This window comes from Hyla sarda, chromosome 9, assembly GCF_029499605.1.
Source record: "Hyla sarda isolate aHylSar1 chromosome 9, aHylSar1.hap1, whole genome shotgun sequence".
Lineage (NCBI taxonomy): Eukaryota > Metazoa > Chordata > Amphibia > Anura > Hylidae > Hyla > Hyla sarda.
The window spans coordinates 164,138,309-164,164,870 of record NC_079197.1 but is presented as its reverse complement, the minus strand read 5'-3'; the positions used below and the strand labels follow the sequence as shown (position 1 = coordinate 164,164,870).

Here is a 26,562-nt window from a genome sequence, read left to right as displayed (position 1 = left end):
TCCTCTCCAATTCAGTCAGTAGTGAAAAATCCAATAGAGTTTAACTGTATTTCCACTTCTGACGCTGAATTCTGTTCCGCATGAAGAATGAACATGTTCTTTCTTCATACAGAAACAATAAATCCCTGTTACCTTTAATGGGACTCTGGGGAATTGAGATTTAGTACAAGATATCTCCATTATTCATGGTAGACTCTGGGAGATTGAGTTCTAGTGTCAAGATATTCTCGTGTTTTCTGGAGGTTTTCTGGGGGATTGAGTTTTTATTCTTGTTTGTTCCTGGAGTCTATGCTGACTCATCCATTTCCCATTCTTGTGTTCTGGACCTAATCTAAAAGGAAAGAGGATGCGTTATAAGGATCAAACAATTAAGCTTTATTATGAAAAAAAGAACATAAATTTCGTAACAGACATGATAAAAGCAGTTAAAATCAATATGATCAAGTTTCCAAAGACACTAGTCTGAAGGACAAGAAAAGAACATGGATGGCCAGGTAAGACAATTACATGTACATAAGAGTAAACAAAATAGATATATAGATAAAGTGCATACCAGGATTTTGCCTATAAATGTAATTATAGCAGCATGGGTAGAATAACATGGCCAAAAAATGATGGTATATAAAGTGCCGACTAGGTAAATATAGGTATAAGGTGCACAATTCACAATTGGACTCATGGGCTATATAAAAGCTAAAGTGCTAAAAAAAAACTTTATGGGACTCCCACTGAGTTACCAAGGGTTAACGGTAAGGAAGGTAAGTATATAACAATGAAGTCAACACACATACATCAGCATGATACAACCTGGTATGTACGGCCTGGCCAGCCAGAGGACCCAACGTTTCGCGGAGAGCTTCGACGGGGGTGACCATATTGGGATCTTTTTTGTACTGGACCTAATCTGTTTGTTAGTTATCTTTGTCCAGAGTGAACAGTGTTCTATATTTCTATCCTGTTTGGTTGATCTGATCTTTGTCCTTGTATCTGTTTGTGAACAGTGTCCTATGTTCCTGATCCGTTTGCTTGTTTACATTCTGCCCTGTTAATATTTGTATCCTGTCTGGTATATGTGGTTGTCTAGTAGTTTTCCGTTTCTGGCTTGTGACCGACTATGTATATTATTTGTTTTTTACGCCACTGCACTTTAGAGCAGGCAGGGACCGGCTCCAAGATGTTGATCCATCGCTTAGGATGCATAGGCAAGTCGGCAGGGAGAGTGTTTTTAGGGTCAGTTTAGGGCTCACTCTCCCTGTCCCTCAGTCGGTCATGACAATACCCTTCTATTCCCCATTTGTGCCCTTACACAGTGGTACTGTCTCGAATCTTTGCCCCCCCACACTAGCAGTATGTTTTTAATGCACCCCTAGAGTGCCTCCTTCGTGCTCTTAAAAACAAAAAACCTCTCCTAATACTGTTCCCACAATGAGTTCTGCTACCGGGGAACATGGCTGGCGAGCACCACTTTCATCTGTTTTCATGTTCTCAGGACACAGATACAGTTGACAACTTTGGTGGAACAGAGAGCCAATGTTTACCTTCCCTGCTATTTACTTTTGTAGGCCGCATGCTGGTTTAGTCCTGTGGCCTAAAAGGCAATAGGCATACTGGGGACAAGAGCAACTGGCAGTGCAATGTAAATACATCATTGCACCACTTGTGTCGAGCCTCAGATGCCCTTATGATGCCCCCGGGTCTTGTAGGCTGCAGACCTAATCCAGCCGATGGTCTACAGGGGTAAAAAGCAAAGCAAGTAGCCAAAGGCTCTCTGCTCCACAACAGTTTAACTGTATATGTGTCCCAGATACAGTTGTAAGTGTCTCTTGTCTGGGCCATTTGGAAAAAGGCCACTAAAACTGTAGCCCCCCACAACAGTCCCTTTGGTTGCAATAGTGGGGGTCATTCCACTTCTGTCAATGACTTATCTCCCATGGTAACAAAGGATCATGATCCATATAGATATTATAGAGGAGGAGATTGTCCATTTGGGACCCCGTCCATTAGCCAGGGAAGAGGAGCTGTGAAAAAGAGTAGCTAATTTTTTGAAGAATTGGTAAATCATTCAATTAAATGGGTGTTTTATAGCCCAGCATTCCCCTACCCCTGTTGACAACAACAGCTTGACCACCCATGACCAACTCAACATCAGTGGATAAAGCAGGAATTAAACAGAGGGGACAACCCTTTTCAGTCAGCCATACGGGGAGAACTTCTTCCCTCACTCTGCTACACACAGCCCACAGCAGTTCAGTGTTAGATAAACTATGATTGGCTAAGGCTGCACACACAACCCTGAGCACTCCAGACTGCATTTCCTGATTTTGGACTTCTGCCAGGCCAGCAGGAGTCCAAAGTCTATGCAAGAGTTGGGGGAAATGTGCTCTGGACAAGTAGGGAGACACCTAAGAAATAAGAAAACTTTTTTTTATTTAAACAAAGTACATTAGAAAGATTTTTTTTATTTACCATAAGGAGAGCAATAGCAATAGTCAATGTGTTACTGTTGCCACCCCTTGGTCTAGACTAGTGGTCTCAAACTGTGGCCCTCCAGGTGTTGCAAAACTTCAACTCCCAGCATGCCTGGACAGCCGTTGGCTGACACCACAGGTCTAGACCAACACAAGTTCTTCAGCCAAAAATGTAGCAAAAATCTTGAGTTGCACACAAACATATGACAAGTATCCTTACAATCCTTACACTCTTACAATAACAATCACCCCCTCCTAGATAAATCAAGCTCTGCCCAGTCAAGTCCCTCCTAGGACGATGGGCAAACCCGTCAGGGAGATATCTTTATGATGAGCCATGATAATAATTGAGTAATGATTCCATTGTTGTTTCTGCCAGGAAAGGTGTGTTTGCAAGGCTTTAAATAAGCTGCACTCAGAAGGAAATGTAGTATAATTATATCTGACCCAGAGCGGGAGCACACGTCTGGCACCGGGAACCATGAAGTACCCAACTTGTTTAGCAGCAATATTGATGCTGGCACTGCTCTGCATTCAAGCGCCAGGTGAGACGCCCAGAACTCAGCTGTACCCTGGAGGAGATATACATTAGGATCATTTTAGGTGCATTTTAGGGTATTACTCAGTTTTAGGGAACCAGTTGACCCCTATATACATTGCCTATTTACTTTTGGTAGACCTATCTTCTAGGCCCTCTCTATATTGGTGGATCTATGTCACTATAGAACTGAATTTAAGCCTACACTTTTCTTCAGGGCGAGGCCGATTGTATATAATACGTAGATTAGATCATCTTTGTTGCCTAATACAGGCTTTATCTTGATTTAGGAACAATTAGTAACACAGATCTGCAAATGTTCCAATAAGATAAGTCAGGAGAAATTAGGAGTAATTGTTCTGCCAAGATATTGTGTGCCTTTCAGCAACATTTTTGCTATATGTATATACTGCATGTACTATTGTGTTTTGTATGGAATTTTATAGTCAATTACTTTGTCGTGTACATGGTCCAAAGATATAAAGCAGAACTTTGTTCCAAAGACGTACAAGGGGGCCAATAAAGAAAGTGGACTTACACAGGAAGCTAAACAGTAGCAAAAAGTCTTCCTGTTACCCATTTATTGCTTTGCATTAGTATCCCAGCCCTTGAGAAAGCCAGTTTGCCGGTGAAATGTTGGGGGGGATGCTGTGTTATGTTCTTAACTAGCAACCTGTGATTTTGGCATCTCAGTGGGGATACCTTGCTAGGGAATCACAAACTCTCTCAACAACCCAGAAGGGGAAATAAATATAATAAAGAGAGGATCAAAACAAGTGACTATCCCCAAAAACCCCACTGAGAAGATAATAAAAGTATCACCAAACTAAAGGTTGTGTTTTTAAACCACTGATTTGTATTATTTTCTCACGAGATTAACATTAATACATTTTAAACCCGAAATTAATAAAGCAATATTTTTAAAGTGGGTCCCTAGTTTTGGGGTATTAGTCCCTTAGTGGCGTAAGTCCCAATAGGGAATTGTAAATAGAGTCGTTTCTTGCTTTGAACCACTAGAATGTCTATATAGATTTCTACCAGCTACCATCTAAGCATCACTGAAAGAGGTGCCTGGTTATGCAGATCTATGTGTCTTTGTGCAGTCAACCGGGAGAATGGTGGCATTGAATTAGGGCACCCCTGTTACCCTACTGTGTCCCCAGGTTTATGGGTTGATTCTGATTTGATCAGACTGTGACTAATCGGTCAGCCAGTGGTATTTATCAATTATTTGAATCCCCTTCTTTAACGTGTCTTCCTAAATTTTAGCATTTTGTGATTCACTCGTTGGGCCGACACTTATTTGTTCCCATTCCTTGGCCAAGTGAACTCCTAAAATGTCCATACAAATATCTACCAGCTACCATCTAAGCATCATTAAAGGAGGTGCCTGGTTCTGCAGATCTGTAGGTCTTTGTGCAGTCAACCGGGAGAGTGGTGGCGTTGAAATTGGGCACCCCTGGCCCATTTTGTCCCCAGGTTCATGAGTCTGTTCTGATTTGATAATACTGTGACTAATCAGTCAGCCAGTGGTATTTATTAATTATTTGCATCTTGTTGTTTAAGAGGTCTTCCTAAATTTTAGCATTTCATGATTCACGGTTGTTTGGCCGACACTTATTTGATCCGAATCCTAGGCCAAGTGAACCACTAAAATGTCTGTACAAATATCTACCAGCTACCATCTAAGCATCATTAAAGGAGGTGCCTGGTCCTGCAGATCTATATGTCTTTGTGCTGTAAACCGGGAGAGTGGTGATGTTGAAATAGGGCACCCCTGGCCCTGGTAGCCCATTGTGACCCCAGGTTCATGGGTCGGTTGTGATTTGATCAGACTGTGACTAATCGGTCAACCAGTGGTATTTATCAATTATTCGCATCTCGTTCTGTAAGATGTCTTCCCAAATTTTAGCATTTTGTAATGTTTTGTTGACACTTAAAAATAACAGAAAAAAGGACACACTTACTGGTGAATGGTTACTGATACAAGGGCAGGCTAGGCACCCAGAGGTGGAACTTGTAGCTTCTGGGCCCCAATGCAAAATCTGCAACAGGTCCCCAAAATCTGCAACAGGTCCCCAAAATCTGCAACAGGTATATCTACACCCCTCTAGGCACTTATTCCCATTATGATGCAAATCATTATAGGGCTTGAAACTGCAACACGCCCAATCCCTTTTTCCTTCAACACCTATTGTAGGGGAGAGTTGAGACTTCATACACATTAGATAAATGGCATGTCCCACCAAAATTGGTGCACTCACCAAGCTTTTGTCTAATACACTGGTTTCAAACTGTGGCCCTACAGATGTTGCAAAACTTCAACTCCCAGCATGCCGGGACAGCCATCTGTCTGTTCAATTCCTGTTTTATCCACTGATGCTGAGTTGGTCATACTTGTCATACGTTTGTGTACAACTCAAGATTTTTGCTACATTTTTGGCTATGAGGAACCTGTTGTGTTGGTCTAGACCAGTTACAAAACTTCAACTCCCAACATGTGTACAACTCAAGATTTTTGGCTATGAAGAGCCTGTTGTGTTGGTCTAGACCAGTGGTCTCAAAGTTGAAGTTTGAGACATCTGGTCTAATATGTTTAGGGACCTTGACTCCTTAAGAATGTCCTTCTTACAACTTCTTCCCCATGCTTTCGGGAAGATCAATCCCAATTATCAAGATACAGTGGTCCCTCAACATACGATGGTAATTCATTCCAAACGACCCATCGTTTGTCGAATCCATCATATGTTGAGGGATTCGTGCAATGTAAAGTATAGGAAGTTATACTCACCTGTCCCCGCCGCTCCGGACCGTGTCCTCACCACTCCCGATGCTGTCCCAGGGGCTCCCGATGCTGTCCCACTGCTCTGGCGTCTTCTTCGGGATCCTCCGGCTTCTTCCGCCTCGCTTTCTGGTGACGTTATTGCGTTGGTGCGCCGGGATGCGTGCGCACGACGTAATAACGACGCCGGAAAGCGAGGCCCAGACCCCGGAAAAGATGCAGAAAATGCCGGAGGATCGCAAAGTGGAGATGTAAGGGGATATGTAAGTGAACTTGTACGGGATGCTTAAACTGCTATCCGACAGCAGCTTAAGCATTTTGCGCTGTCGGATAGCAGTTAATGCGATGGCCCCGACATATAAAAGCATCGTATCTCGATGATGACATCGACATGCTTCTTTACCGTACTAGTATTAAGAAGGAACCTACTGGTGGTCTATAGAATTGGTTGTCTCTCGAGGAGTTAAAACAAAAGGGAAGAACCATCATGGTGCTGGTTCTTCACTCCCCTCCCATCTAGAGAAGTTGTTGTTCACTTCTTTTGCAATGACACTGATGATATAACCTTTAAGTGTTGGTACCGTCTAGGCTGAATCTTGAACCTTAAAGGGGTACTCCGTTGGAAAACACTACATACCGTATTTTTCGCCCTATAGAACGCTCCGGCATATAAGACGCACCCAATTTTAAATGAGGAAAATCTAGAATACAATGTAAAATATAGGTCACAGTGATCTTCAACCAGCGGACCGCCAGATGTTGCAAAACTACAACTTCCAGCATGCCCGGACAGCCGTTGGCTGTCCAGGCATGCCAGGAGTTGTAGTTTTGCAACATCTGGAGGTTCGCAGGTTGAAGACCACTGGTATAGGAGGTAATACTCACGTGTCCCCACCGCTCCGGACCGTCACCGCTGCCCTGGATGTCGCTCCATCGCTGTCGCCGCGTCCCCGGGGTGTCCCCGTCGCTCCGGAACGTCTCTGCTGCCCGGTATCCGCGCTCTCCGTCGCCGCCATCACGTCGCTACGCACACCGCTCCTATTGGATGAAGGGGCGGCGTGCACGACAACGTGATGACGACGAAGGAAAGCGACGGCCATGCAGGGGATCCCGGCACGGAGCAGACACCAAGGAGGCAGGTAAGGTCCCTCTCGGTGCAGCCGGGTTAGTGTCACTTTCGCTTCAGACGTGGCGGTCAGCTTTGATTGCCGCGTCTGAAGAATTAATACAGGGACCGCCGCGATAGGGGTGATTCGCCGTATAAGACGCACCAACTTTTCCCCCCCAGTCTTATACGGCGAAAAATACGGTATTTTTTTTGTTTTTTTTAAATCAACTGGTGCCAGAAAGTTAAACAGATTTGTAAATTACTTCTATTTAAAAATCTTAATCCTTCCGGTACTTAGCTGCTGTATGCTCCACAGGAAGTTATTTTCTTTTTGAATTTCTTTTCTGTCTGACACCAGTGCTCTCTGCTGACACCTCTGCCCATGTCAGGAACTGTCCAGAGCAGGAGAGGTTTGCTATGGGGATTTGCTCCTACTCTGGACAGTTCCTGAAATGGACAGTGGTGTCAGCAGAGAGCACTGTGGTCAGACAGAAAGGAAATTCAAAAAGAAAAGAACTTCCTGTGGAACATACAGCAGCTGATAAGTACTGGAAGGATTAAGATTTTTTTTTATAGAAGTCATTTACAATCTGTTTAACTCTCTGGCACCAGTTGATTTAAAAAAAATAAAAGTTTTCCGGTGGAGTACCCCTTTAAGGTAGAACATCTATTAGGCTTGTTTTTTGGAGTGTTACAATTTGGAAGCAATTCTGCTGGTGCCCAACTTCTTGGACCTCATAGGCTTCCCTCTATGACTCTCGAATTCTAACCTAATTTTTTTATAGCTTTAGATGATTGCTCCTCCCCTGAAATCGAGCAGTGTTGATAGTAGAAATGCCATAGGACATACAAAGAGGGATCTAAAAGGACTACTAGGCCATGTGGATAGCGGTTGTATTTATGTGATAAGTCTATAGCTTGTAAACTTAGGGGTCTCCTTTAGGAATTGCTCTATTGTTGTTCTTGCTCTCACTTGACTCCCATAACTTTCCGCTGTATAACTGGCTGTACAATAAGGAACAATGATAAAAACAACATGTCAGTAATTACAGAGGGCACCGGATGCCAACAAACAAGGGCCCGGGCATGTAATTACAGCGAGGCCGCCACACAGTGCTCCACATCTAATAAAAAAACAATTCTTGTTTGTACGGCAATTAATACAACCAGAAGTTGGCAAGGAATGTGCCCCAATAAATGCCAGTGTAGAGCGCCTCATACTGTGATTATAATAACAGTAATAGTAATTGTATAATAGGACATACACACCATATACGATGTCAGGGGTCAGATATGTGCTTTATAGAGCAGTCTATAATAGTAGTTATATTCTTGTATATAGGAGCAGTATTATAGTAGTTATATTCTTGTATATAGGGGCAGTATTATAGTAGTTATATTCTTGTATATAGGAGCAGTATTATAGTAGGTATATTCTTGTATATAGGAGCAGTATTATAGTAGTTATATTCTTGTATATAGGAGGCAGTATTATAGTAGTTATATTCTTGTATATAGGAGACAGTATTATAGTAGTTATATTCTTGTATATAGGAGGCAGTATTATAGTAGTTATATTCTTGTATATAGGAGACAGTATTATAGTACCGTAGTTATATTCTTGTATATAGGAGGCAGTATCATAGTAGTTATATTCTTGTATATAGGAGGCAGTATTATAGTAGTTATATTCTTGTATATAGGAGCAGTATTATAGTAGGTATATTCTTGTATATAGGGGCAGTATTATAGTAGTTATATTCTTGTATATAGGAGCAGTATTATAGTAGGTATATTCTTGTATATAGGAGCAGTATTATAGTAGTTATATTCTTGTAGATAGGAGACAGTATTATGGTAGTTATATTCTTGTATATAGGAGACAGTATTATAGTAGTTATATTCTTGTATATAGGAGCAGTATTATAGTAGTTATATTCTTGTATATAGGAGACAGTATTATGGTAGTTATATTCTTGTATATAGGAGCAGTATTATAGTAGGTATATTCTTGTATATAGGAGCAGTATTATAGTAGTTATATTCTTGTATATAGGAGCAGTATTATAGTAGTTATATTCTTGTATATAGGAGACAGTATTATGGTAGTTATATTCTTGTATATAGGAGACAGTATTATAGTAGTTATATTCTTGTATATAGGAGGCAGTATTATAGTAGTTATATTCTTGTATATAGGAGGCAGTATTATAGTAGTTATATTCTTGTATATAGGAGCAGTATTATAGTAGGTATATTCTTGTATATAGGAGCAGTATTATAGTATTTATATTCTTGTATATAGGAGGCAGTATTATAGAAGTTATATTCTTGTATATAGGAACAGTATTATAGTAGTTATATTCTTGTATATAGGAGCAGTATTATAGTAGTTTTATTCTTGTATATAGGAGCAGTATTATAGTAGTTATATTCTTGTATATAGGAGCAGTATTATAGTAGTTATATTCTTGTATATAGGAGCAGTATTATAGTATTTATATTCTTGTATATAGGAGGCAGTATTATAGAAGTTATATTCTTGTATATAGGAGCAGTATTATAGTAGTTATATTCTTGTATATAGGGGCAGTATTATAGTAGTTATATTCTTGTATATAGGAGCAGTATTATAGTAGTTATATTCTTGTATATAGGAGCAGTATTATAGTAGTTATATTCTTGTATATAGGAGGCAGTATTATAGTAGTTATATTCTTGTATATAGGAGGCAGTATTATAGTAGTTATATTCTTGAATATAGGAGCAGTATTATAGTAGTTATATTCTTGTATATAGAAGCAGTATTATAGTAGTTGTATTCTTGTATATAGGAGCAGTATTATAGTAGTTATATTCTTGTATATAGGGGCAATATTATAGTAGTTATATTCTTGTATATAGGGGCAATATTATAGTAGTTATATTCTTGTATATAGGAGGCGGTATTATAGTAGTTATATTCTTGTATATAGGAGCAGTATTATAGTAGTTATATTCTTGTATATAGGAGGCAGTATTATAGTAGTTATATTCTTGTATATAGGAGCAGTATTATAGTAGTTATATTCTTGTATATAGGAGGCAGTATTATAGTAGTTATATTCTTGTATATAGGAGCAGTATTATAGTAGTTATATTCTTGTATATAGAAGGCAGTATTATAGTAGTTATATTCTTGTACATAGGAGGCAGTATTATAGTAGTTATATTCTTGTATATAGGAGCAGTATTATAGTAGTTATATTCTTGTATATAGGAGCAGTATTATAGTAGTTATATTCTTGTACATAGGAGCAGTATTATAGTAGTTATATTCTTGTATATAGGAGCAGTATTATAGTAGTTATATTCTTGTACATAGGAACAGTATTATAGTAGTTATATTCTTGTATATAGGAGCAGTATTATAGTAGTTATATTTTTTTGTACATAAGAGGCAGTATTATGGTAGTTAAAGGACATCTGTAATGCATGCATTTTACATATTCCTGTGCCCGGGCTGCGAAAACAAACAAAATAAACTTTGACTCACCTTCCTACGTTCCCCCGTTGCTCCGGTACCGGCCTCACGGTTCTCCACTGCGGTCCTCTTGCCGTCAGCGTATCGATGTCCCGCCTCGGCCGGTGATAGGCTGAGCGCACTGTCATGTAAGGAGCTCTGGCCGGCTCCTTACATGACAGTGCGCTCAGCCTATCACCGGCCGAGGCGGGACATCGATGCGGCCAGTGATACGCTGACGGCTCTGTGATGTTACCATCACCAGGAAGCAGCAAGAGGACGGAAGTGGAGAACCGTGAGGCCGGTACCGGAAGAACGGGGAAACGTAGGAAGGTGAGACAAAGTTTATTTTGTTTATTTTCGTAGCCCGGGCACAGGAATATGTAAAATGCATGCATTACAGATGTCCTTTAAATTCTTGTACATAGAAGGCAGTATAGGGCAATTAATGTAACCAAACATTGCCAAGAAATGTGCCCTAATAAATGCCGGTGTAGAGCACCTCATACTGTGATTCAAATGACAGTAATAGTGAGTGTATTTTAAATGTCATTAATTTCTCTTGTTTTTTGCACAGGACGGGGGTCGGCTCAAACCACTGTAGGTAAGAAGATATCACTATATAAAGTTCTAACAACCTTGTAATAAGGGAGATGCTACATAATCCAGACTCGATTTTAATATAATATGGAAAAATACTAAAAGTAACATATGAAGTTCTGCAATGTTGAGATAAGTGAAGGGGTCACTTTCTTTTAGTAATGGGGGACATGGATGTTGGTTACCTGCTTAGGCCATGTTCACATGATGAAAATTAGGAGCAGAATCCGGTAGAAAAATTCAGCTGGGAAATTCTGTTGCAGCAGAGACCTGTTGTTTTCAATGGGATTCTGATGCACCGCGCACACGGCGGAATTTCCGAGCATATGTTTCCACCGCAGAAATTCCAATTATGAGATAGGTGAGAAATTATTATTGCCTTCTTCAGAGACCAGAGGTTATGTCAAGATGTTTTTTCTGTGATTTTATGTAAAATGACCGAAATCATGATAAAATTAGCACGTTTCACCACTATTTCCATAATTACTGTAAATTGCACAATTTTTACAGTGATTTTGGAAATTCAGAGTAAAAAATTAGCAGTTTGCCTCAGTACCGCAAAGCAACAAAGCCAAACAGGCCTACAGTTCAAAGTAAGCGACACTAGATAGTACATTCGGACTCCATTGAAAAAGAATTAAAGAGTGTGAAAATACTTATGATGGTATTTTTCAATGACATTGTTAAAATGTAAAAATGTGAAAGAGTAGAAAAAAATCGATTTTTCTATTTTATTTGTTTAACTTTTTTTTTATTTTTTTTTTTTTACACCATTCCAAAGGTAGTTTCCATGTAAATCTTTTTAAAATGTTCCATAAACCAGACTAAATTACCACTTACCACTTTTGAAATGCTGGAGGGCATCATGCAAACTTTTGTTCTTTTCAGTTTAAAATCCTTTCAAAATAGAGCATTATTGTTTGCTCCAAAATTTTGGCATGAAACTCCTTAACAAGTGGCACAAAAAGTTTTAAACTTGTTCCCCAATATTAATTAAAAAAAACTTGTTTTATCATTATTAAGTTAGCTTACATGGCCTTTTCCAGGTGTATTGGGCTTTAAGGTCCCATGAAATCCTTCATGCAAGCCAAATGTGCTCTTTCACCTGCTTATGATGTAGATGCTGGCCTTGTTCCCTAATATTTTTCTTAAAGGGGTTGTCCAGTGAAACAAAAAACCTGTGTATGGTATCAAAAAAGTATAGTAAACCAAATTACTAATATAATGTTATTAGCCATAGTGCCGAGATCTTCCATATTAGCTGTGCTGGCTGGCTTGTAGGCTATGACGTCACGTTACAGGCTCTCAATGCAGAGAGCTCCAATCCCTTCTCCATTACTGCTCAATAGATAAGGCAGCAGGAAACCTCTCAGAAACAGAAGTTTTTATCAGAATGGGCTCCCTGCTGCCTTATCTAATGAGTCATAAATCTAATGAGCGGTAATACTAGCTCCCCCTTCACATTACTGGTCTCGTACCATGCTGACAGGATGGTTGGGGAAAGAAAAAGGGAGGCCTCTGCATTGACAAAGTAGAAAAAAGGAATAAGACTCAGCTCACCAACAGAAGGGTAGAAGACTGGAAATTAACTTCAGATATGGAGAGCAGGGCAGGCAGGCCGTTTCCAGGAGAACATCAAAGAGGGCAAAAAAGCAAGGGCCTCCAGCTGCTCCAAACAATGATGGTGAAAAAATTGATGAAAACTTCACTTTTACTTCATATAGTTAAAACCAAAGGATATCCATGGAAATTAAAAAGACACACATGATACACCTACGCGTTTTGAGTCGTAAATGGCTCTTAGTCGTGGCAGACTAAGTCGCGAGAGAGAGAGAGGGAGAGAGAGAATCTTATATGGAAAATAGCTGTAGCTAAAAAGCTAAAAACAATATATTAGTAAGTTGCTTTCTTATACTTTTTGACACCATACACAGGTTGTTTCTTTCAATGGGCAACCACTTAATATTTTCATAAATATTTATGAAACCACTGAAGTAGAGGTTGAGGCATCAGTCCCGTCTAGGACATTTATTAACTCTTTTCCAACTAGACAAGTGTCAGAAAACAATCTGTTGTCATTTTAAGACTGGTCAATGTCATCAAGTGGTCATCCTGTTAATGTATCTGTTGCCCACATCACTGGGCGAGAAACTTGCACGCATTCATATGGTTAGCTATAATTAGACTAGCATTATACAGTCTGCCTGCAGCAATCACTATAAAGAACTGAGGAGTATACAGTATACTGTGCTATTATTAAGTTCATGTATAAACAGTATGCATTAAGCTTCTCAGCTCCCCCTAGTGGCAGCTTCAGGGTGCCAGTATATTATCTAAAAAAAAAATATTGCTATTCAACACAGAAATTTGGACTTATTTAAATAAAAAATAAAAGGTTTAGTGTTAGGACTCATTTCAGACTATGACTCCAAAATTCCCCTCCTCATATTCAATACATGGAAACTGGCAGATCTTCATCGTCTGGCTAGACATCTCACAAAAGCCCATATACACATGTAAAGAGCTGAAGACAAAATACGATATATTTCGCCCCCATCCCTGCTACTACTTACAAGCTTAAAGCTAAATTTACAAAGAAGTCCGACACATCAGGGGCAAAGAACGGGATCACCCCTTCCTTAGCCTGACTGCCACCAGACAACTCCAACCACACCAGATAACCATCTACTACAGCTGGCTCAGCCGCACATTAGACTTTTGGTGTGGCCTGGTGTGTCTTATTGGGCCAATGTCCTACTGGACGTCACTACTGGTGATGTATTATCCGCACTGCAAACAGCTGCTGCTGGAAAGTGGCCTACAAATTAACTCATTCAGCTTATTTGGGTGCAGAAAGACTACAGATCAACGTTTCCCCAGACTGACTAACCTCATTGTATGTGGTTCTTCTTCCTTATTGACAATTTCTGGAAAGAAATCAGAACCTCTGTAACTAGTTGTCACGATGCCGGCTGGCAGGAGGTGGATCCTCTGTGCCAGAGAGGGATTGGCGTGGACCGTGCTAGTGGATCGGTTCTAAGTCACTACTGGTTTTCACCAGAGCCCGCCGCAAAGCGGGATGGTCTTGCTGCGGCGGTAGTGACCAGGTCGTATCCACTAGCAACGGCTCAACCTCTCTGACTGCTGAAGATAGGCGCGGTACAAGGGAGTAGACAGAAGCAAGGTCGGACGTAGCAGAAGGTCGGGGCAGGCAGCAAGGATCGTAGTCAGGGGCAACGGCAGGAGGTCTGGAACACTGGCTAGGAACATACAAGGGAACGCTTTCACTGGCACAATGGCAACAAGATCCGGCGAGGGAGTGCAGGGGAAGTGAGGTATAAATAAGGAGTGCACAGGTGAACATACTAATTAGAACCACTGCGCCAAACAGCGGCGCAGTGGCCCTTTAAATCGCAGAGACCGCGCGCGCCGGGACAGGACCGACGGAGAGCGAGTCAGGTACGGGAGCCGGGGTGCGCATCGCGAGCGGGCGCCACCCGCATCGCGAATCGCATCCCGGCTGGAGGCAGTATCGCAGCGCACCCGGTCAGTGGATCTGACCGGGGCGCTGCGGGAGCGAGAGTGTAGTGAGCGCTCCGGGGAGGAGCGGGGACCCGGAGCGCTCGGCGTAACAGTACCCCCCCCCTTGGGTCTCCCCCTCTTCTTGGAGCCTGAGAACCTGAGGACCAGACTTTTATCCAGGATATTGTCCTCAGGTTCCCAGGATCTCTCTTCAGGACCACAGCCCTCCCAGTCAACCAAAAAGAAGGTTTTTCCTCTGACCTTTTTGGAGGCCAGTATCTCCTTAACAGGAAAGATGTCAGAAGAACCGGAGACAGGAGTGGGAGAGATAAGTTTAGGAGAGAAACGGTTGATGATGAGTGGTTTAAGAAGAGAAACGTGAAAGGCATTAGGAATACGAAGAGAAGGAGGGAGAAGAAGTTTATAAGAGACAGGATTGATCTGGTGCAAAATTTTGAAAGGACCAAGATAGCGTGGTCCCAATTTGTAGCTGGGAACACGGAAGCGGACATATTTAGCGGAGAGCCATACCTTGTCTCCAGGAGAAAAAATGGGGGGAGCTCTTCTTTTCTTATCAGCAAACTTCTTCATGCGTGATGAAGCCTGTAAGAGAGAATTTTGGGTCTCTTTCCATATGGTGGAAAGATCACGAGATATTTCATCCACAGCGGGCAAACCAGAGGGCAAGGGGGTAGGGAGGGGGGGGAAGAGGGTGACGGCCGTACACCACGAAAAATGGGGATTTGGAGGAAGATTCAGAGACTCTGAAGTTATACGAGAATTCGGCCCATGGTAGAAGATCTGCCCAATCATCCTGGCGGGAGGAAACAAAATGTCGTAAATAATCACCCAAGACCTGGTTAATTCTTTCTACTTGTCCATTGGATTGAGGATGATATGCAGAAGAAAAGTTTAATTTAATCTTGAGTTGTTTACAGAGAGCCCTCCAGAATTTTGATACAAATTGGACACCTCTATCCGAGACGATCTGCGTGGGCAACCCGTGAAGACGAAAAATGTGTACAAAAAATTGTTTTGCCAACTGAGGCGCTGAAGGAAGACCAGGAAGAGGGATGAAATGTGCCATTTTGGAGAATCGATCAACGACCACCCAAACAACAGTGTTGCCACGAGATGGGGGTAAGTCTGTAATAAAGTCCATACCAATCAGAGACCAAGGCTGTTCGGGGACAGGCAGAGGATGAAGAAGACCAGCGGGCTTCTGGCGAGGAGTCTTATCCCGGGCACAGACAGTGCAGGCTCGCACAAAGTCCACGACATCCGTCTCCAGAGTCGGCCACCAATAGAAGCGAGAGATGAGTTGCACGGATTTCTTGATGCCCGCATGACCTGCGAGATGGGAGGAGTGACCCCATTTGAGGATTCCGAGGCGTTGGCGTGGAGAGACGAAGGTCTTTCCTGGAGGAGTTTGCCTGATGGAGGCTGGAGAAGTGGAGATCAGACAGTCAGGAGGAATGATGTGTTGCGGAGAGAGTTCTACTTCCGAGGCATCCGAGGAACGAGAGAGAGCATCGGCCCTAATGTTCTTATCGGCAGGCCGAAAGTGAATTTCAAAATTAAACCGGGCAAAGAACAGAGAACCTGGCCTGGCGAGGATTCAGCCGTTGGGCAGACTGGAGATAGGAGAGGTTCTTGTGATCGGTGTAAATAATAACTGGAAATCTTGATCCCTCCAGCAGATGCCTCCATTCCTCAAGTGCTAATTTAATGGCTAGAAGCTCTCGATCCCCGATGGAGTAGTTCCTCTCCGCCGGAGAGAAGGTCCTAGAAAAAAAACCACAAGTAACAGCATGCCCGGAAGAATTTTTTTGTAGAAGGACCGCTCCAGCTCCTACTAAGGAGGCATCAACCTCCAATAGGAAGGGTTTAGATGGGTCAGGTCTGGAGAGCACGGGAGCCGAAGAAAAGGCAGACTTGAGCCATTTAAAGGCGTCTTCCGCTTGAGGAGGCCATGACTTAGGATTGGCATTTTTTTTGGTTAAAGCCACGATAGGAGCCACAATGGTAGAAAAATGTGGAATAAATTGCCTGTAATAATTGGCGAACCCCAAAAAACATTGGATAGCACGGAGTCCGGAGGGGCGAGGCCAATCTAAGACGGCAGAGAGTTTGTCTGGATCCATTTGTAGTCCCTGGCCAGAGACCAAGTATCCTAGGAAAGGAAGAGATTGGCATTCAAACAGACATTTCTCTATCTTGGCATAAAGTTGATTGTCACGAAGTCTCTGAAGAACCATGCGGACATGCTGGCGGTGTTCTTCTAGGTTGGCAGAAAAAATCAGGATATCGTCCAGATATACAACAACACAGGAGTATAAGAGATCACGAAAAATTTCATTAACAAAGTCTTGGAAGATGGCAGGGGCGTTGCACAGGCCAAAGGGCATGACCAGATACTCAAAGTGTCCATCTCTAGTGTTAAATGCCGTTTTCCATTCATCCCCCTCTCTGATGCGGATGAGATTATAAGCACCTCTTAAGTCCAGTTTGGTAAAGATGTGGGCACCTTGGAGGCGATCAAAGAGTTCAGAGATGAGAGGTAGGGGGTAGCGGTTCTTTACCGTGATTTTATTAAGACCGCGGTAGTCAATGCAAGGACGTAGAGAGCCATCTTTTTTGGACACAAAGAAAAATCCGGCTCCGGCAGGAGAGGAGGATTTACGGATAAAGCCCTTTTTTAAATTTTCCTGGATGTACTCAGACCTAGCAAGAGTCTCTGGGGCGGACAGAGGATAAATTCTGCCCCGGGGTGGAGTAGTGCCCGGGAGGAGGTCAATAGGACAATCATAAGGCCTGTGAGGAGGTAGAGTCTCAGCTTGTTTTTTGCAAAAAACATCCGCAAAGTCCATATAGGCCTTAGGGAGACCGGTTACAGGGGGAACCACAGAGTCACGGCAAGGGGTACTGGGAACCGGTTTAAGGCAGTCCTTGAAACAAGAGGGACCTCAACTCTTGATCTCCCCAGTGGACCAATCCAGGGTTGGGGAATGGAGTTGAAGCCAGGGTAGTCCAAGGAGAATTTCGGAAGTGCAATTGGGGAGGACCAAAAATTCAATTTTCTCGTGATGAGGTCCGATGCACATTAGAAGGGGCTCCGTGCGGAAACGTATGGTACAGTCCAATCTTTCATTGTTCACACAATTGATGTAGAGGGGTCTGGCGAGACTGGTCACCGGGATGTTGAACCTGTTGACGAGAGAGGCCAAAATAAAATTTCCTGCAGATCCGGAATCCAAGAAGGCCATAGTAGAGAAGGAGAAGGCAGAGGCAGATATCCGCACAGGCACAGTAAGACGTGGAGAAGCAGAGTTGACATCAAGGACTGTCTCATCTTTGTGCGGAGTCAGCGTACGTCTTTCCAGGCGGGGAGGACGGATAGGACAATCCTTCAGGAAGTGTTCGGTACTGGCACAGTACAGGCAGAGATTCTCCATGCGGCGTCGTGTCCTCTCTTGAGGTGTCAGGCGAGACCGGTCGACCTGCATAGCCTCCACGGCGGGAGGCACAGGAACGGATTGCAGGGGACCAGAGGAGAGAGGAGCCGGGGAGAAAAAACGCCTCGTGCGAACAAAGTCCATATCCTGGCGGAGCTCCTGACGCCTTTCGGAAAAACGCATGTCAATGCGAGTGGCTAGATGAATGAGTTCATGTAGGTTAGCAGGGATTTCTCGTGCGGCCAGCACATCTTTAATGTTGCTGGATAGGCCTTTTTTAAAGGTCGCGCAGAGGGCCTCATTATTCCAGGATAGTTCAGAAGCAAGAGTACGGAATTGTATGGCGTACTCGCCAACGGAAGAATTACCCTGGACCAGGTTCAGCAGGGCAGTCTCAGCAGAAGAGGCTCGGGCAGGTTCCTCAAAGACACTTCGAATTTCCGAGAAGAAGGAGTGTATAGAGGCAGTGACGGGGTCATTGCAGTCCCAGAGCGGTGTGGCCCATGACAGAGCTTTTCCAGACAGAAGGCTGACTACGAAAGCCACCTTAGACCTTTCAGTAGGAAACTGGTCCGACATCATCTCCAAGTGCAGGGAACATTGGGAAAGAAAGCCACGGCAGAATTTAGAGTCCCCATCAAATTTATCCGGCAAGGATAGTCGTAGGCCAGAAGCGACCACTCGCTGCGGAGGAGGTGCAGGAGCTGGCGGAGGAGATGACTGCTGAAGCTGTGGTAGTAGCTGCTGTAGCATCACGGTCAGTTGAGACAGCTGTTGGCCTTGTTGCGCTATCTGTTGTGACTGCTGGGCGACCACCGTGGTGAGGTCGGCGACAACTGGCAGAGGAACTTCAGCGGGATCCATGGCCGGATCTACTGTCACGATGCCGGCTGGCAGGAGGTGGATCCTCTGTGCCAGAGAGGGATTGGCGTGGACCGTGCTAGTGGATCGGTTCTAAGTCACTACTGGTTTTCACCAGAGCCCGCCGCAAAGCGGGATGGTCTTGCTGCGGCGGTAGTGACCAGGTCGTATCCACTAGCAACGGCTCAACCTCTCTGACTGCTGAAGATAGGCGCGGTACAAGGGAGTAGACAGAAGCAAGGTCGGACGTAGCAGAAGGTCGGGGCAGGCAGCAAGGATCGTAGTCAGGGGCAACGGCAGGAGGTCTGGAACACAGGCTAGGAACATACAAGGGAACGCTTTCACTGGCACAATGGCAACAAGATCCGGCGAGGGAGTGCAGGGGAAGTGAGGTATAAATAAGGAGTGCACAGGTGAACATACTAACTAGAACCACTGCGCCAATCAGCGGCGCAGTGGCCCTTTAAATCGCAGAGACCCGGCGCGCGCGCGCCCTAGGGAGCGGGGCCGCGCGCGCCGGGACAGGACCGACGGAGAGCGAGTCAGGTACGGGAGCCGGGGTGCGCATCGCGAGCGGGCGCCACCCGCATCGCGAATCGCATCCCGGCTGGAGGCAGTATCGCAGCGCACCCGGTCAGTGGATCTGACCGGGGCGCTGCGGGAGCGAGAGTGTAGTGAGCGCTCCGGGGAGGAGCGGGGACCCGGAGCGCTCGGCGTAACACTAGTCATCTGAAAGGGACACACCAACCTACCCCTCTGGAGCCTATTAGTTATTATTCCTGACAACATAAGGATACCATGAGAAAATGACAAGAAACATATTTTCTCGATTTCAGCTGATATCTGTAAGTCTATATTACACTGCTGGATATCAAGCTAAGCACCCCGAGATTCGTCTCTTCTTTGAGAAATTAATCTTCCTCATTCACATGGACTGGACAGACTTATCCCTTCTTAGTCTCTATGATGATACTCCTCTCACTAGCACGCTAGGACTCTACTCTGTACTGACGAAGGGCAATAACCCCCAAAACTGCTGTCTGCAGATGAGTATTATCTCCTTTTGGAGAGATCTCTGACATGGCTTACATTCCCAGTCCGTTTCCAAGACTCCTAGTTGGAGTAAATACTGACTTTTAAGGGGAAAACCCCTCGGAAAAGTGATGTGAGAGCTGCTCTGCATATCCTTTCTTCCCAGAATTCCCAGTGGAGCATAAATGGCCTATAAGTTTCCACACAATTTTATGACACTCTCCTTAAGGGTAGGGAGAGTATCCACAACGTATTTCATGCTGCAGATGCGCCAACAGCAGTCACTAGGGCAAGCTCCCTGGTGCGGTCGGTATCTTTGCATGTCCGCTCGTATCGGTGGATTTTTTCACTGTAAACACAATGCCTGCTCGTAGCAGATGTGCAGTGTGAAATCCGCTAGTAGCAGACACATTGAGCTACCAAGCCGCAGCAGGGAGCTCGCTCTTGTGACCACCGTCGACAGATCTGCAGCATAAAATACGCTTTGTATGTGCTCTGTGTGACCCCACCCTAAAGGGGTATTCCAGTATTTTTTTTTCTACAGCCTTTAAGCCCATAATGCCAAGTTATAATACCGTGTATTTTGCTTCTATTACCTCCATGCGCCACTTTGTCCCGTTTTCATGCACATGACCCACATCCGGAAGTGGAAGCTGTAGCGCAAGTCTTTTTAAATCACTGTTGTCTCTGACCTTTCCCAGGATTCCATGCAGTAAGAGACAATATGTCATAAGTCACATGGTCTGCAGGGGGCGTGGCTATGCTGCAGTGCATGTACAGATAGTATTACTTCAGTAAATCCCTTCCACCCTGTTATCCACCCACTGCGGCATAACCACGCCCCCTAGAGACCATTTAATTCTCGTGACTGGGAGATGAATGGATATATATTAGTCCCAACAACTGACATGCCCAGGAATGCTGGGAGTTGGAGTTTTTCAACAGGCTGAAAATCACCACTGTATGCACAAAGAACAGAGAAAGAAAGAGACAGCGCCATATATTATGTAGTGGCCGTGCTAGGTCACTGCATTCATGTACATCAAATTAACTCTTTATATTCCTTTTACAGGCTCATCCTCAGAAACAACTCAAGGCGCAGGTCAGTAATGTTTTTTTAACCCTTTCCAGACTTCCCGGTTGCATTTTTTTTTTTTACGAGGTGTAACCGGTATACGTCTTCTATGTGTGCTGTAAGTTCAGTCTTCTTATTTTTTTTCAGGTTCAACAAGTTCTGCTCCACCATCTGCAGGTCAGCCATCTTTCCTACAATAATATATATATATATAGGGTCCGATGAGTCCCAGGCAGGTCCGGGCCCTTAGAGAATACGTATCTGACAATTGAGTAACTCTAAGACCCCGACCCAGACTACCATAGACCACCATTATGTATATAGGGCACTATACGGCAGGTTTATATGGAAACTGTATGGTGGGATTATATAAGGACTGTATGGCACTATTTTAGGGGATTTCACAAACCCCAATTCAACCCAACCTTATAGATAATTGGATCATTATAGTTTACAATATAATTTAGATTATAAAATAATGGCCTTTTTATATCTAATCCTACATATATCTCTTATCATATATATTTTCCAGGTTCAACAGCTGCTACATCACCAAGTTCCGGTTAGTTTTTCTCTTTCTTATAGATTCTATGAACCATGACACATTCCATACATACTCTATACAAGTGTTTCCCATCCAGGGTGCCTCCAGCTGTTGCAAAACTACAACACCCAGCATGCCCGGACAGCCTTCGGCTGTCCGGGCATGCTGGGAGTTGTGGTTTTGCAACAGCTGGAGGCACCCTGGTTGGGAAACACTGCCCTATACATTTCTAGAGAAAATCATGTGTGCAGCGCCATCCGGTGGTCATTGACTTACTGCATTCTTTAGATTGTGTGCTCCCTTTCTCTATAAAATACACATACAGAATGATTAACCTATGGGATCATTATATTGATAACGTAAATCTTGGATGGTATGATTATGATAGAGTACCAATGAAGAATAAGACCGCAGTGCCTCCTGGTGGTCATTTCTTGCATTTATTTTTTATTTTTTATTATTACTTATTTATTTAAAGGGGTACTCCGGTGAAAACCTTTTTTCTTTTAAATCAACTGGTGGCAGAAAGTTAAACATATTTGTAAATTGCTTCTATTAAAAAAATCTTAATCCTTCCAGTACTTATTAGCTGCTGAATGCTACAGAGGAAATTCCTTTCTTTTTGGAACACTGATGACATCACAAGCACAGTGCTCTCTGCTGACATCTCTGTCCATTTTAGCAACCATGCATAGCAGATGTATGCTAAGGGCAGCATGGTGGCTCAGTGGTTAGCACTGCTGCCTTGCAGTGTTGGGGACTTGGGTTCAAATCCCACTAAGGACAACAATAAATAAAGTGTTATTATTATTATAATAACGTCAGCAGAGAGCACTGTGGTCGTGATGTCATCAGAGAGCATTCCAAAAAGAAAAGAATTTCCTCTGTAGTATTCAGCAGCTAATAAGTACAGGAAGGATAAAGATTTTTTAATAGAAGTAATTTACAAATATGTTTAACTTTCTGCCACCAGTTGATTTAAAAGAAAAAAGGTTTTCATCGGAGTACCCCTTTAATCATTTAACCCTTACAAATTAACCCTTATATTCATTTCACAGGTTCAACCACAGCAACAACTCCAGGTACCAGTCAGTATTCTATTAACTCTTTCCTGACTCCACCGTCCGCTTAACCCTTGCCTGCCGATAGCTTTTTTTAAAATATTTGGTGTGCTATTCATTCATTGTAATACGGATATGGATCTTTCTATGTGTAATACTGTCATAATATAATACTGTCATACTGTACCTGCATAATAATGCTCTACAGTGATAACATAACAGTGTCGGAATAATACCACAGCTGGCAAAATATGAGTTACTTTGGTGGAAAACAATTATTATTATTATTATTTTTTTTTTTTATTCAAATCAACTGGTGCCAGAAAGTTAAACAGATTTGTAAATTACTTCTATCAAAAAAATCTTAAGCCTTCCAGTACTTATCGGCTGCTGTATGCTCCACAGGAAGATCTTTTCTTTTTACATTTCTTTCTGCCTGACCACAGTGCTCTCTGCTGACACCTCTGTCCGTGTCAGGAACTGTCTGGAGGAGGAGAGGTTTGCTATGGGGATTTGCTTCTGCTCTGGACAGTTCATGACACGGACAGAGGTGTCAGTAGAGAGCACTGTGGTCAGACAGAAAAGAACAACTCAACTTCCTCTGTAGTATACATAGCAGCTGATAAGTACTGGAAGGATTAAGATTTTTTTTATAGAAATAATTTACAAATCTGTTTAACTTAAGACAGTGTTTTCAAACCAAGGTGCCTCCAGCTGTTGCACAACTACAACTCCCAGCATGCCTGGAGAGTCTTAAACCTATATTTCGCCAGCTGTGGTATTATTTGGGAACTGTTATGTTATCACCGTAGAGAATTATTACAGTATGAAGTGTGAACGGCCTGGTGGGATTCTGTGGGTATTATTTAAAGGGGTACTCTGCTGAATCACGAGCACAGTGCTCTCTGCTGACATCTCTGTCCTTTTTAAGAACTGTTCAGAATAGGAGAAAATCCCCGTAGCAAATATATGCTGCTCTGGACAGTTCCTAAAATGGACAGAGATGTCAGCAGAGAGCACTGTGGTCATGATGTCAGCAGAGAGCTCTGTGTTCCAAAAGAAAAGAATTTCCTCTGTATTATTGAGCAGCTAATTAGTACAGGAAGAATTGATATTTTTTAATAAAAGTAATTGACATATCTGCTTAACTTTCTGGCACCAGTTGATTTAAAAAAAATAAATAAATAAAAGTTTTCCACCGGAGTACCCCTTTAAGTGACCTTTTGCACTATTAATTTTGCAGTACTACACTGGTACTGTATGGCAAAATAATATGAGCAGTATAGGTCAGTACTATCCGAGTACTCTATAGCACTATAACAGCAGTATGGCAGTGCCCTGCAAGCACTTCATGTAGTGGCATTACATGTGCATTCTATAGGGGTATTATGTGAGCGCTATATGGAACTATTTATTTAGCCAATACTATGGCGGCATTTTTTTTCTATCATCTCTTTACAAAAAAGCCATACACATGTAGTGGGCCATATGCACATTTCGTCCAAAGTCTTGGCTAAAAGCAAAATTAGGAATATGAGTGCGGCGCCACCTGCTGACCAATGGTTTGAAACATTTATTGTCCAGAAAATTAACTCTTTATATTCATTTTACAGGCTCAACCGCAGCAACAACTCAAGGTTCAGGTCAGTAATGTTTTTTTTCTTCCCAGTCTACTTTTCTCCCATCATATGAATGTTGTTTTTTATACGAGTGTAACGAATATGTCCTATATGTGTGCTGTAAGTGCAATCTTCATATTTTATTTTTCAGGTTCAACAAGTTCTGCCCCAGGATCTACAGGTCAGCCATCTTTCCTATTTTACAATGAAATTTGTGGTCAGGGTTAATACGTAACAGTAAAGACTTACCGGCTTATACTTGACCAATCTACTTCTGGAATTGTCCTGCAAGAAAAACTATTAAACAACTGTACATAGAGATAACAATAGCGGTTGAACTGTGCTAAAAAAAAAAACCCGATCGAGGGTTAACCTCTAAAGGGCAAAAAAACAAGACCGTGCAGGTTAATATATATTTATTGAGATTCACAGAACCAGATATCTGAACACATCGGCCATTTCATGATACGGATTTGGTAAGTAGGTAGAATAACAGCCGACTTCCACCTGCCTAGCTTATGGATGACATGTGGGGGAACCTTATGCCTAGAGGCTGCGGAAGCAGCCCCCATACGGAACGAATGCCCTGAAAATTCCCGAGGATTGCCCCCAAAAGTGCTGATCAGAGTGCGTGAGATACAAACTGTGCTGAGGTTAAAGCCGCTGACTCAGAAGGCAGTAGAAGGTAATCGCCAGCCTTGTCACTCAATGTAAATCACAACTCCGCCACCGTATCCCAAGCATTCTGTGAGGAAAAAGTACTTAACCGAAGCCCCCCATCGACAATTTTTCGTGACTCTGACGCTGAGCTCAAAGAAACTATCCCGCCACTTTAAAGGGGTACTCCGCTGCTCAGCGTTTGGAACAAACTGCTCCGAATGCTAGAGCCGGCATCGGGAAGTCGTGACATGATAGCCCCGCCCCCTCAATGTGTCATTGCTGACTGATAAGCAAGCAGGCTCCTGGAAGGTGAGACACTAAGAACATAGGAAAATGTGACCGACGTGACAAAGCCGTATAACCTGAAGATGAGTCAGGACGAGTGAAAAACGGTACTCGATATGCTGTGATGATTGTGTAAGGACATGAACAAAAGCAACTGCTCTGAAGACGTGTCAGTAACAGGTGCAAACCAAGGTCACTCATGAAGGCGTGTAAGGATAGCAGTAACCAGTGCTTAAATGTCGAATTGATGTCCTGAAGACGTGTCAGCCACGTCAAACTGTGATGATTCCACCCGAAGACGAGTCAGGATTAACGGTAAATCATCACCTATGTGTAGGTAACTGAAGGCGTGTGAGTAACCAACAGTCAGCCATGACTACCCCTGAAAGGGGTCTACTAGTAACTAATGACTATGATGGGACATGCCCTGAAAACATTACCCTGTGGTGACACTGCCTGAAGATGAGTCAGGATTACCAGTAAATCACCACCTATGACAACAACCCATGCTGATTGTATGCATGCTCTAAAGTGTCAGTACTTTGTCTATATACTACGATATATGCTCAAGTGTAGTGACTAGTCCCAGAGGAACCTTTCAAGGACCTACAGCGATTATTACATGTCAGAATGCATTTAAACATAAAGCGATTTATCGTGCGTAAAACGGACGAGCGTGATTATGATACAACCAACCTCTTACGCAGCACTTGAAAAGCTATAAATGACGAATGTTGGGTATGACTGGGAATGCACACAACCAAAGGATAACACAAAATAACCGATTACACTACGCATCATGTGCCATATCCCTCCGTGACATAGCTATACCTTTTTTTTAATTGCTATTTATTTACATATATATCTATACCCTCTCCCCCTTTTTTTTTTCTTTATTAACAAATCATATTACAAAAACTTTATATGTTCACAAAATATTTAACCCTACAGTTTTACACCAGAAAAGACCCCCCTTTTTTTAACTTTATTTAACAAAAACAATCCTCACATGATGCACTGCACTGTGCGCGCAGCTCCATCTAGTGATGGCGTCCCGGCATTACAACCTGTCGGAACGCTTTACCAGCCGGTAAGTGCCAGAAACCAAAATCGTATCCTAGTGAAAACTCTGCAAGTCGGGAAACTAGCCTGCCGACACCTGAATAAGTGCGGCCGCAGCATAGGTCACGGAGCGTGCTGTCGGCAGCGCTGCATCCCCGCTATATGAGCCCCCACCGTACCAACTAGGCTAGGGGAGAGTATAATAAGACAGTAAAAGCAAGACTGAAATAACGGCATCACCGGGAACTGGCACTTACCGCCCGCAGGGAATCCTTGACACCACTTTTACAAACCTCCGATACTCCACTTCATTGCTATCGGGGGACGTATGAGCTCACAGCACAAAACACCGCTAAACGCACCGTACGCACCTGTGGAGGGGGTGGCG

The 26,562-nt window shown here is 43.1% G+C and overlaps 1 protein-coding gene across 1 annotated transcript in view; it reads left to right on the top strand.

Moving 5' to 3' along the window:
- Positions 1 to 26,562, top strand: part of LOC130291982 (daxx-like protein) — a 55,131-nt gene that overhangs the window by 14,660 nt on the left and 13,909 nt on the right. The window contains exons 2-7 of the mRNA XM_056541413.1: positions 2,848 to 2,852; positions 10,664 to 10,731; positions 20,941 to 20,970; positions 21,091 to 21,120; positions 24,162 to 24,191; positions 24,319 to 24,348. Of these exons, the coding sequence (XP_056397388.1) occupies positions 2,848 to 2,852; positions 10,664 to 10,731; positions 20,941 to 20,970; positions 21,091 to 21,120; positions 24,162 to 24,191; positions 24,319 to 24,348 (193 nt within the window). The remainder of the gene's footprint in view (positions 1 to 2,847; positions 2,853 to 10,663; positions 10,732 to 20,940; positions 20,971 to 21,090; positions 21,121 to 24,161; positions 24,192 to 24,318; positions 24,349 to 26,562) is intronic.